The sequence below is a fragment of the Tiliqua scincoides genome, chromosome 11 (assembly GCF_035046505.1).
Source record: "Tiliqua scincoides isolate rTilSci1 chromosome 11, rTilSci1.hap2, whole genome shotgun sequence".
NCBI classification, from domain to species: domain Eukaryota; kingdom Metazoa; phylum Chordata; class Lepidosauria; order Squamata; family Scincidae; genus Tiliqua; species Tiliqua scincoides.
The window spans coordinates 3,450,537-3,464,125 of record NC_089831.1 but is presented as its reverse complement, the minus strand read 5'-3'; the positions used below and the strand labels follow the sequence as shown (position 1 = coordinate 3,464,125).

Below are 13,589 nucleotides of genomic sequence, written 5' to 3'. Positions count from 1 at the left end.
TATCTACGTATACACACATATACATACATATTGTATACACGCGCGCGCGCACACGCACACGGACATTTCATACACCGCGTATGCGTGCACACGTGTGTGTGTATGCACACCCACATATGCATACATATTGTATATACTGTGTGTGTGTGCATATGTTTACACACACACACACACACTCTTACATACTGTATATATATATAGTGTGTGTATATATATATATATATACTCACACACACCGAATATACACACAGTATGTATGCATGTGTACATATATATATGTACACACACATACATACATACATACTGTATACATAGTGTGTGTGTATATATACATAGATACACATTTGCACACACACACAGTATATACAATATGTATGCATATGTGGGTGTGTATATATACTGTAGATACTCACATATAATACCTAAAATTTCTGCCAAGTAATCAAGTTCTAATTATCACTTCGCCTTATCCCTGGGGTCAATCAGAGCCTTTCAACTCTGAAAAGTTTCCTTTCTTTCTCAAGCAGCAGGCAAGCACAGCTCATTAGAAGCAATGCAGAGTACATTTGTTTCTATAGCAGGGATCTCCAAACTTTTTGGCTAGAGGGCCGCATCAAATATCTGGCGTGGTGTGGAGGGCCGGTAAAACAATTCAAATATAACATTTAAATAAATAAATTAGAGATGGAACTTAGATGAGTGAATAAATGAATGAATGGGCTCATTCATTCAACCTCTCTGGCCCTCGGAACACCTGCCAGACACAATCAGAGCACAGTTCTGGCCATGTTCAGTTGAGTGGACCAGAGGCTTTTAGGGGACAAGAGGTTGGCCATGGTCCAGAAAGCAGCTTGCTGTGGGCTGCATCTGGGGTTTGCAGACCCCTGTTCTATAGTAACTTTCTTGGGAAATTCCAGCCAAAGTTAACCTTTTGTTCTCCTTCCTTCATTCCCTTTTGCAAATGCTTGCAAAGCAGCTCTGTTTTTTTCAACAGCAGGATGGGATCCTCCTTTCCATTTGAAACAAAGTCCCAGGCTACAATTCAGTGCACCATTATTTAAGAATAATACCCATGGAAAGCAATGGGTCTGCTTCTGAGTAAAAAGGTTTGCAGATGTTGCAAGGTGTTGCAAGGTTCAAAAGCAAACTCAGTAGGCAAAAGAGGTGATCGTCTGCAAGCTTTATTTCGTTGCCAGCAACGGGCGTCTCAAGGGACTCCTGTCCAAAGCAATGAGAGCAATTTTTCCAATCTGAGCCTGTCCCTTATATTTCATTTTGGGTCCTTTGAGGAGTTTTACACTTTTCATTGACTGGAGTTTGACATCATAGATGGGGCTTACTCTGGATTGGCCAGAGATAGCCTTACAGACATTTGATTGGTTAGCTTCAAGTTACAGGTTTCAAATAAGGCAATACCATACATTTAAACATATAGAAAACGTTGTTTGCAAGTACCAGTAGAGAGCACTCCAACCTCATTTTTATTCAGAACTGGCTTTTTGGCATGTCCTTGTACTTATTTCTTGGCATTCTTAACTTGGATGGCCTTGGCATGTTGCAAGGAGCCACCTGTGCTATCTCTCCACATTCTTTCTACCAGACACTGTGGGGCTCTCTGCCAACCTTTGTTTAAGCTAAGCCCTCTGACTTGCCTCTATTCTATGTTGTGATCCCATATGTGACCTGTTACCTTTGAGTTCCTTTAGGGATGTATAGTGGTGTAATTTATTATATTTAATACAAGACAAACCAAACTCTTATTGTAAAAACCGGATTTCTTTTTAAGAATTCCTTTCTTATTTACTTTTAACCAAATTTCAGCTCTCTCTGTCAGCTTTAGCTCAGACAGAGGCTCTCATGGATGTTTTAGCTCAATCAGGGGGCTTTCCCATAGATGTTTCTGTTATCTTCTGTCTAGCTGCTCCTGCAGGTGTTTGTCACCTTGTTTGTTAGAAAATCCTATTTCCACCTGCCAACAGATAAGCCTCTCACCATAATGTTGCAAGTCCGTGTATCTTCCCTCCTGCTTTTGCCCGTATGCTGCTGCCACAAGCTACTTCCTTGTTCAAATTCTGCAAGACTTTGAGTTCTCAAGGTCTACAGAGATACAGGCTCCCACATTCCAAAGTTTCTCTGTGAGACAGACTCATGATTAGAGCTGGAATGGCTTTTTCCAAGGTATCTGCCTCTGTCAAGGTTACATTTGAGACAACAACAACAACAGTATTTATGTACCGCTTTTCAACAAAAAGTTCACAAAGCGGTTTACAGAGAAAATCAAATATCTAATGGCTCCCTGTCCCAAAAGGGCTCACAATCTAAAAAGATGCAACACCAGCAGACAGCCACTAGAAAAGACACTGCTGGGTTGAGGTGGGCCAGTTACTCTCCCCCTATATAATCCTCCAATTCTCCAAGGATTGTGCATTCTGGAGCACAACTTGCCTTTTTATTGCCATTATTCCATTCTTTTTCAAGTCCTGTCCATAAAGGTCCTGTTGAGTGACCCTGGGCGTACATGAATCCCAGGTTGGGAACCACTGTTTTACTGGTATGTTGTTTACCATGCACTTACTCTGATAGTGTTTACAAAAAGGTGGTGAAGACCAGAATTTAAAAAGAATAAAAATGTATCTTATGATCTTTTACTATGTTTTTAATAAATTAGAGACTACAGTTCTTAGGTAACAATTACTGGTAGGTTATTTTTCAGGATCTGGCCTGGGGTAAAATCAGACAAAACTATAGCCAGACACCCCCCTAAATTTAACCCCCGACTTATCCAAGGGTCATAGAAAATTCCATGATTGTTGACTCGAAACCTGCCCTCTGATTTATCTGTGGGATCGACTTATAGGTGAGTATCTTCTGTGTGCGCAATTATACATACACACAGACATGCTGTGTGTATATTGTGTGTCTGTATGTGTGTGTGTGTATATACACACACAACATACACACAGTATGTATGCATGTGTGTACACACACACACACACATATATATACACACATGCACACACACACAGTATATACAATATGTATGCATATGTGGGTGTGTACATATTTACAAACACAAACACACATATATATACACACACATACTGTGTGTATATTGTGTGTGTGTATATACGTATATATAATTGTGTATATATATATATAATTGTGTGTGTGTATATGTGTGTGTGTGTGTATATATATATATATATATATATATATATATATATATATATATATATATATAAACACAGTATGCACATACATACATACATACACTGTGTGCGTGTTTGCATAGATAGATATCAGGGACATGCAGTGGGTGGGGAGGCAGGTAAGGCAAAGTCTTCCCACCAGAGTCCTTTGAAAAGTGCTGCTGCTGTGAGGCTGAGTGTGCTTGAGCACCTCCCAAGGTGGCGGCGCTTTTTGAAGGACTCCGACCGGGAGGCTCTACCTCACCTGCCTCCCCACCCACCGCACATCCCTGCTACCATTGCAGCAGAAACTACTGTCCTTCATCACAATCCACATGCTCTGCTTGGGCACCTCCCATGGCGGTGGCACTTTTCAAATGATTCTGGCAGGAAGGCTCTGGCAGGTGGCCACTGCACAGCCCTGCCACCATTACAGCAGAAACTGCCATCCTTCGTCACAAACCACATGCTCTGGTAGGGTACCTCCCATGGCGTGCTTTTCAAAGGACTCCAGCAGAGAGGCTCTGCCTAACTTACTTTCCCAACCACCACATGTACCTGCCACCATTGCAGCAGGAACTGCAGTTCATTACAACCCACATGCTCTGCTTGGGCACCTCCCACGGCGATGGCACTTTTCAAAGGACTCTGGCATCGAGGCTTTGTATTTTGGTGGACAATTTTTTTCCCAACATGTTTGAGAAGTTTTTAAAACAGCCCTCATAAGACAAAATCAAATTACGTAAGTAAGGGCACAATCCTAACCAACTTTCCAGCACCGTGGTAAGGGCAATGCAACTCCGAGGTAAGGAATTGCCTTACCTTGAGGAGGCCTCTGTGACTGTTCCCCAACTGCAGGATGCAACATGTGCCACAACTATGCCACTGCTGGAAAGCTGATTAGGATTGCACCCTGAGTAAATTAAGCATTTACAAAAAGTATACATTTAAAAATTTATTTAAAATAAGGAACACTCCTAACCCTCCCAAGCATAAGAACATAAAAGCCCTGCTGGATCAGGCCCTGGGCCCATCTAGTCCAGCTTCCTGTATCTCACAGCAGCTGACCAGATGCCTCCAGGAGCACACAAGACTACTGGGATCAGCTACTTACAACCCTTTTCATGTCAGGGCACATTGACAAGGTGCTAAAATTGTCAAGGCACACCATCAGCTTTTTGATAATTGACAAAGCGCCATGCTGCTGGTGGGGAGCTCATATCCTCCAATGGCCCTAATAGTAAATGACCTTCCTCCAAATTCCTATGGCACACCTGCAGACCATTTGTGGCACACCAGCATGCCACAGCACACTGGTTAAAAATTGCTGCACTAGATACTTGCACCTTGCTGCCACTCCCCTGCATCTGGCATTCTATTTCCCCCTGCACCCCCCTCCCAACGAAGGCAGCAGGCTGCATTTGGGTTTAACTTGGGCCACTTTATTAAATACAAGTGACCAATTTTAAAAGCATGAAACCAACTGAGCACACCTTCCCTCCCTTACCAGTCTGGGTAGGCAAAAAAACTGCCACCCACAGCCAATTAGGATGACAGAAAAAATTCCTACCTGGCCCTCGTGATGAGCAGCCAGCTAATCTCAGACTGTACATACCCAATGAGGCTTGTAACTTGTGATGGACTTTTCCTCCAGAAATCTGTCCAATTTGAAAAGGTATCTAAGCCAGATGCCATCACCGCATCCTGCTGCAAGGAGTTCCACAGACTAATTACAAGCTGGGTAAAGAAATAGTTTATTTTGTCTGTTCTAACTCTCCCAACACTCAATTTTAGTGGATGTCCCCTAGGTTTGGGGGACAGCCACTAAAATTGAGTATTGGGAGAGTTAGAAAAGAGCATCTAAAGAGCATCTAAAAAGGAAAGCAGAGGAAAAAGAGCATCCCTCTATCTATCCCCTGCATAATTTTATGTCTCAATCATATCCCCCTCAGGTGCCTCTTTTCTAGACTGAAGAGCCTCAAATGCAGTTGCTCATGTCTTTAAAAAAATTCTCCAGCATCCTAAAGGCTGCAATCCAATTCACACTTATCTGGGAGTAAGCCCCATTGACTCATGGTTAAAAGCATATACATTGTAGCCTGTTAAAAGTACAGATCTGTTACATTTCCCCACTCATGGTAGCATCAAGTCTAACATATTAAAAATAAAATATGCATTGAAATGAATGGGGACACACCTGAAATTGGCTTGCAACCCACCTATTGGGTCCCAACCCACAGTTTTAGAAGCACTGCCCTATTATTTTTGTTGGCTTGTTTCTGGGGGAAAATCTTGCTACCCAGGGGCAGCCACCAATCTCATGAGACAGCATGCCAAATGCTGCCTCCCTTGCCCAATGATGCGCCAGCCTCTGCTCCTCTCACTCCCCAATGGTCTAGCTTGGCACTCTCCTCCCTCCACAACCCTCTTCCTCTGTGGCAGGGAATTGGAGGAGGAGGAGAAGCAGTGAGTCAAGTGGGTGGACTGAGGTGGGTGCCCCACCAAACTCTGCCTGAGGCAACTGGCTCAGTTAGCCTCATCAATGAGCTGGCATATTTAGAGTAGAAACTCTAACTATGGAGTCCAGAAAGAAAGTTGGCAAGGTAAAGCGTGTCCATGGTGTCATGCTTCACCGCCAACTTGCACCTTTACACAGTAACATCAAATTCTGCATGAGGAGCAAACAAAGGTTGAAGAAAGCAAAGCTTATCTCCCTGCCCTTTGTTCTTTTGTAATGATCTACCACCATCTCATTTTTGTGTAAGCTACCCTGGTATGATTATCAACAACAACAATTCCAACATGATGCAACACTGAGCATTTCTGGATGCCATGTTGCAATCACCTAGCTGGCTTTCAGTAGCCCCCCAGGTGCTGATCCCTGCAGACTCCAGGTTAATCCTGGAGGGCTGGCAACTGTACGCTGAGAGCCTTCTCAGCTGAAAGGCAAGATACAAACACTTTAAATAAAAACACTGAACATGTCTGTTGATTTATTTCAGCAGTTCTCACTTCTACAACACATGAAAGCAAGCGCATTAAGAGCATCACCTTTATTTTGTCTAATAGAGCAAAGACCTTTGGAACTGGAGTGTATAAAAATACAGAAGAGCCCCTCATGTCCAACTGGTTTCATCCAAAGGGCCCTTCTCAGAACCCTAAGTGCCTTTCTCCAGATCACCCGGAAGCATGGGTGGGGTTGCCCCAAATGGCAATATCAGAGTATCAGAGTTTCATCGCTCCCCTTTTGCTAACCCAACTTTGTTTTCACTGCAGGTAGCAACGTTTTCATCTTTCCAGCCCTCTTACAATACGCGATTCTACGGCAAGCCGAAGGATACAAGGTTCTTTCATGGAGCTGACCTCTGTTACTCTTCCCGCTCAGACCAGAGAGCCCTCACTTTTTCCACCACCTCTACAAACTCCTTCATTGCCTTGGCATGAAGGTCACGGTCCTGTTCCAGGTGCTTGAAAAGATTGAGAGGGGTAGCACTCCGGAGGGCCTGAGGGATGGGGATCTGGATGGGCAGGCAGATGTTCCCAATCACAAAGTGCTGGAGGTATTTCTCCTGGAGGGCGGTATGCATGAACTGGAGCATATCCTGGATTCGTGGCGCAATGTCCTCAGGCTCCCAGTCCAATAGGGGCTGACAGAGGAGGAGATGCATCAGGCAAGTCTTATAGTGGTAATTGCTGAGCACGGGCTCCTTTCTGCTGGACGGGCTGGATTCTTTGAAAAAGATCAGGATCTGGAGACATTTCAGGTAGCAGCTGTCCTCTGGAAGGCGCTGGCTGACCCATTTGAAAAAGAGCAGCTCCTGGACAGCAAAGTTCCTCTGCCAAACTGCCCCGGTTAAATGGTCCCTTTCGGCCCCTTGGGTGGCCAGAAAGACCAAGGTATCTCCTAGTTGCACTCCAAGGATTATGTTAATGAAAACAGTTCTCCCAGATTTAAACATCAGTTTCAGCCGGCACGATGTGTTGGAAGGCTGGGGCACAAGATCGAGCTTGTACTTGTAACTGAGACTCTCCCAGGCCTTGGCCACCAGGGCCTGAAACCAGTGGATGGCTTTATCAACATCCAGGTGAGAGCTGGTGCATAAATCATGGATGAAAAAGGGACCTTGATCATTGCTGGAATGGTGGTTTGGATGGTGAAGGGAGCACACCACATCCCCCAGGAGCCTCTCCCTCTTGCATAGGCACTCCATTTCCACCAAGATGTGCCCATGCTTGCTCGGGGCACCTTCCACGTCACTCATCTCCACATGAAAGGAATGGCCTTTGGGTGGCGAGATGGGCACCAGCACACAGAAGGCCTTGGAGGAGGCTTTCTGAGTGTGCCACCCTTCAAAGGCACTGTCCACCCCAATGCAGTTCTCCAGCAGGAGGAGAGGATTTTGGTCAGGAAGGGCGCCCCGGCATGCATCCAGCAGGTCATTCACAAAGGACTCAACAAAATCGCACATGCTGGTCAAGTCGCTGGTGTCCTCCTCCACGTGATGGTCGTAGAAAGCTTCCAGGGCCTTTTGTCTGGTACTGTAACACTCGGGTTCCAGGTCAGTATCATCCTCGTCATCTTCAAGGTCTTCATTTGTGGTGGTGCTGGAGCTGTCTGTGCTGGAGTCATAGCTGGGCTCCTTCTCCATGGTGTGTCGACAGCACCCAAAGAGGATGATGATGATCAGTCCCACGTAGGGCCACCCGTCCCAGGTCCCCTCATCTACCACTGGATTTGTGGTCATCCAATCCTCATGGACCTGGCTCAAACCCCAGCTCCAGCTCTGCTGGTCAAACTCTGTCTGTAGGTGCCCCATTTCCTTTTTCATCCGCTCCTCATACTCATGGAGTCGATTCTGTGTGACCAAGTCTGTGTCGTCATTGACCATAAGGGACTTGTAGAGCAGAACGAACGTAGTCAGGCCAATGGCGACACACAGGGCCATGTCTACAATTGCAGCCTCTGGAGAAAGTCAGGAGAATAGACTATTCAAGATTGGAGCTAAAGAAAGCAATATAGATATTACCCGGGGGGGGGGGGGGTGAGATCTGCAACCAAATAAACAAAATTCTGTACCTAGAAAAGTGGAATTCTGCAACCTATATACATTAAGGAAATTATTTGCATAATACCTTCTGCAATTACTATTTTGCAAAATTTATTCTGTTTTGAGTGGGGAAACGATCCATGCAAAGCACTAGAATCTCAACTGCTGGTCCCTGGAGATTTGATTCCACCATCCCTGCAGATTAGGGATAGAGTCATAGGTCAGGACCTGCAAAAGGTCCCAGGATCAAGTCTTGGTATAGCTGCTTAAGCCATGGAAAGTTTGACAACGTGGAGCTTGATGGACTAATGGTTTGGTTTAATGAAATGCAGCTTCAAATGTTCTTCCTAGTATAGTGTTTCGAAGTGGGGGAGGGCGGGCGGCAGGCATTCCTGGGGGTGGGGTGCAGAAGGTGGGACCAGGATCCAGCAGTTAAACTGGATTCTAACCCTGTTGCCAGGCAGCCTGGGCCAGCTCCGGGCTGCTCGGATTTGTGCCACTTAGATCCGAGTAGCCCCATTGGAGCTATAATGGCTCTCCCCAGGGTAATTGGAAACAATTCCTCTTGCCCCAGGCTGAGTCACTAAGTGCCCAAAGTTTTTGCTGGATACAACGCAGGCCTGCTGACCTGCCTGTTCCAGCGCTAGTTCGGATTGGGCTATAAAAAGTTTATAATAAGTATAAATTTATTAAAGATAAATAAGAGCCTCCTAACCCTCCCAAGCAGTTGCTGATCCATTTTAAAAAATTCCCCCAAACATCCCCAAGGCTGCAATCCTATCCACACTTACCCAGGAGTAAGCCCCATTGACTGTCATTATTAAAAGCATATGCTGAGTAACCTGTTGAAAGTATAAATCTCTCACTTGTTGAAGGTTGTTGGCCCAATAACAAGGCCTCAGAGATCAGCAGTGGGGAGGGAGTTGCTTCACCCATCGTTCTCCTCCACCTGTCTCTTTGCTCTTTCCCTGGGCTTGCCCCAGCCCCAGAGCAGCCCTCTCAGGTAACCTTCCAGAGACCTCTCCTCATCAGCCTCTCACCATTGCCAGGGTTGTGAAGGTTCAACTGGAAACCCCAAGATGGTGCTCAGGATGGTGGGACAAGTCTGGAAGTGGACACAAATTTGTCCAATGATTCTCCACAGACCAATACCAATGCCAGTTTGATGTAGCACAGTATTAGCAGATAATTCTGCTCCTCACAGATAAAGAGAACTAGCTGTATATTTTCTTAATCATAATCATATTTTCTTAATCATATTCTTATTCTTCATATTCATATTCTTAATCATATTTTCTTAATCATAAAAACTATGTTTTTAAATTTGTTACTTTAAAAAAAAAAGGTACTTGGAAAGCTGAAATGCTGCAGCCAATACCACATGCTGCGGCTTTTCTGCAATGGTATCAAATTACAGCATGCAGGCAGCCCTGGTAATAGGAGCATGTGGAATAGGTAATAGGAGCCAATGAGGAATGTGCGGGGAGGGGTCCTGTGCATTTCTGCTTGAAAGTAAGTCCTACTTGGTTCAGTGGAACTGGCTCCCAAGTCAGGGTGCATCCTACTGCAGGCTGGGTGGAACTTAGATCCCAGCAGAGATGTCGCTAGGGAAGTGGGGGGGGGAGTGCGGGGGTGGTGACACCACTACTAGTCAAAATTTTTAAGATCTTGGTATTTTTGAATAATACCATCATGTTATAAATCATTCAATACTTAATTTCATGCAGAATGCAATGAAAAAACTGCACGGAAATATCTCTGTTCTATCAAACATTATAACAAAAAACCAGTGGGGCAATGGTGCATCACCACACCCACCGCCTGGGGCGTTGCTCCGCCCACTGCAAGGGAGGAGGTCTATCCTGCGGATGACACTCTGACCTCTCGCACTGGGAGCCTAGTCAGTCCACCGGATTCCACTAAGAGTGTTTAAGATCACTCCAATCCTGATCCTGGTCACTCCAATAATTGCAAAAGGGACCATATGCATGAGTTACAGAGTGTTGAGAATGGAAGGAATTGATGTTGCACCTCTAGAGATTTAAATAACTGACCACAGAAGCTTTTCATTGTAGTTAAGAGCATGACCTGTGAGCTGGGGGGCTCTGTTGCAAAGCACACCTCAGCTATGAAATGACTTAGGTGATCTGGGCAAACCACACCCAAATTTGTACCAATACTACAGGCCAGTCCTCTGCATGTCTACTCAGAAATAAGTCCCATGATAGTCAAGGGGGCTCACTCCCAGGTAAGCTGCAGCCCTTGGATTTGTTTCCAAGAATTGGAAGGGACCTACAAGGTCATCTAATCCGACTCCTTAGAAGAGCCCTGCCAGCTCAGATTCTAGCCCAATTGCCTGTGAATTGCCCAATTGCCTTTCAGGAAGGTTAAAGGTGGCCTCAGCTCTCCCCTGCTTTTGTCCTGCCTCTCAGCAACAAGCATTTAGGGATAGACTACCTTGAACTTGGGAGGCACCACAACTATAATGACTAATTACCACTGATAGAGTTCTCCTTCCATCATGAATCTAATCCTCTTTTAAAGTCCCCCTTTCTATCCCTGCCACCTCTCCTGGATCTACCTCTGGAGGCACTTGACTCTTAAAGGGGCAGCGCGTCTTAATCCCAAGGTGGTCCATGCTTCTCCCAGGTGGCACAGCACAACATCTTAAGACACTGTTTGTTTTTAAAGCCTGGGACTACTCCAGGTGCCCTGACTTCTTGCAGCTGCTTGCCTGACTAACAGCCCCCATTATTACTTGGCTGACTGTGAAGTCACACAAGCCCCAAAGTCACCTGTCCTTACAAGGAGAGGGAAGCAAATCAAGGTGCCCTTTGGTTGCTTGAAGAGGTCAGGGATTTGAAAAAGAAGGAGCAACAGTGGAAGCAAGCAGCCCCCCCCCCCGTCTGCTGCCTGAGGCAACAGTTTCAGTTTGCCTCATGAATGGGTCGGCCTGGATTCGCCTAGAAAGTTATAACTATCCATGAGAAAAATGTTCCATCAGAACCAATAACCCAGCTTTGCTTTTCAGAAAAGGGCAGAATGTTTAGCACACTATTGGGACAAAGGTCTTGAATGTGAAATCACGGCTCCTGTCAGGAGCTCCTGATCTTGAGGCTGTAGGCCAGGGTCCTTAAAGTTTCAGCTGCCAGAGAAGATTGTTGGCAACCTTCAGTCTCGAAAGACTATGGTATCGCGCTCTGAATGGTGGTTCTGGAACAGCGTCTAGTGTGGCTGAAAAGGCCGATTTGGGAGTGACAATCCCTTCCACACTGGGAGCAAGTGCAGTCTGTCCCTGGTCTGTCTCCCTGGCTATGGGCCTTCCTTCATTGCCTCTTTGCCTCAGTCTGTTGGCCAAGTGTCTCTTCAAACTGGGAAAGGCCATGCTGCACAGCCTGCCTCCAAGCGGGCCGCTCAGAGGCCAAGGTTTCCCACCTGTTGAGGTCCACTCCTAAGGCCTTCAGATCCCTCTTGCAGATGTCCTTGTATCACAGCTGTGGTCTACCTGTAGGGCGCTTTCCTTGCACGAGCTTTCCATAGAGGAGATCCTTTGGGATCCGGCCATCATCCATTCTCATGACATGACCGAGACAATGCAGGCGTCTCTGTTTCAGCAGTGCATACATTCTAGGGATTCCAGCACGTTCCAGGACTGTGTTGTTTGGAACTTTGTCCTGCCAGGTGATGCCGAGGATGTGTCGGAGGCAGCGCATGTGGAAAGCATTCGGTTTCCTCTCCTGCTGTGAATGAAGAGTCAATGACTCGCTGCAGTACAGAAGTGTACTCAGGACGCAAGCTCTGTAGACCTGGATCTTGGTATGTTCCGTCAGCTTCTTGTTGGACCAGACTCTCTTTGTGAGTCTGGAAAACGTGGTAGCTGCTTTACCGATGCGTTTGTTTAGTTCGGTATCGAGAGAAAGAGTGTCGGAGATCGTTGAGCCAAGGTACACAAAGTCATAGACAACCTCCAGTTCATGCACAGAGATTGTAATGCAGGGAGGTGAGTCCACATCCTGAACCATGACCTGTGTAGCTAGTTAGTGTTGACAACTAACTTAAATGGAGCTTAAATGGACCAATGGTCTGACTTTGTTTAAAGCAGCTTTCTGTGATCTGTGTTTCTAATAGGTCTGCATAACTCCTCCCAGGGCTTTTTTTGTAATGGAACGCACCGGAACGCCGTTCCGGCACCTTTCTCCCCCTCCTCCTGGCCCCCACCTTTTTTCCCCCCTCCCTGCGCTGCTGGCTAGGGAGGGATTCAAACTTCCAACCCTCCTCCTGGGCCCCACCTTTTTCCCCCCTCCTGGCCCCCACTGGCCCCCACCTTTTTTCCCTCCCTGTGCCACCCAGCACTGCTGGCTAAGGAGGGATTCGAACCTCCATCCTTGTGCTCCACAGCACAGCACTCTCTCCATTGGGCTATAGGAAAGCCTAGAGTTACAGTGTTCAGAACTAATATATAAGGTCCTGAGCCCTTAGGTGGCCATCAGCGCCTCAAGTATTAGTTCCAAATGCTTTGAGCCTAAGACTTCCAATGGCTCAGTTAGTAAAGTGCTGGTCTGTGGAGCCAGAGGTTGGGGGTTCAAATCCCTGTAAGGAATAATTTTTTTTCTTCTTCTTTTTTTTTAGGTGGGGAGGTAAATAAATAAAAGATTACACTTGTTAATCTTAAACTTGTTCTTGTAAGTGGGTTCCTGCACCTTTATTTTTTTTTTACAAAAAAAGCACTGCCCCTGCCTCACCGCACTCAGCTCTCCCCTGAGCCCAGCCCGCCTTTCCTCTCCCCGCGCTCTGCTTCCCCACGCTCAGCTACCAAGCCGGTGAGGGCGTGGGGACATGTGCTGAGGAGGAGGAGGATGACGAGGGACAGCAAGCCAGGGAGACGGGTTGCAGCACCCAGGTACTGGCTTGGCAAGAGGAGGGGGGGAAGGAAGCTGGCTGGTGCAGCCCCTGCACCTGAGACAGCCTAGGCATGTCTACTGAGAAGTAAGTCCCCTTGTGTTCAGTGGGGCTTACTCCCAGGAAAATGTGGATGGGATTGCAGCCCAAGCCTATGCAGGTGTACTGAGAAGTAAGTCCCCTTGTGTTCAGTGGGGCTTACTCCCAGGAAAATGTGGATGGGATTGCAGCCCAAGCCTATGCAGGTCTACTCAGAAGCAAGTAATTCATTTATTTTTATAGTTATTAATATGCTGATCTTGGCTGATCTAGATTAATTAAGCAAAAATTATTACTAATAATTTAGTAGCTTTGTAATGTCATCAACAGGAGATTTAGGTTTTTAACTATAAATGGGGAAGCTTAAGTGTCCTTGCTGCATTATAACAACACTTAGGAAATATGTATTCCTCTG

The 13,589-nt window shown here is 46.1% G+C and overlaps 1 protein-coding gene across 1 annotated transcript; it reads right to left on the bottom strand.

The window, feature by feature from the left end:
* Window positions 1-6,556: 6,556 nt before the first annotated feature.
* Window positions 6,557-8,134, bottom strand: ITPRIPL1 (ITPRIP like 1). Its single transcript, XM_066639640.1, has one exon. The coding sequence runs from the start codon at window positions 8,132-8,134 to the stop codon at window positions 6,557-6,559; it is 1,578 nt and encodes a 525-aa protein (XP_066495737.1).
* Window positions 8,135-13,589: the final 5,455 nt, after the last annotated feature.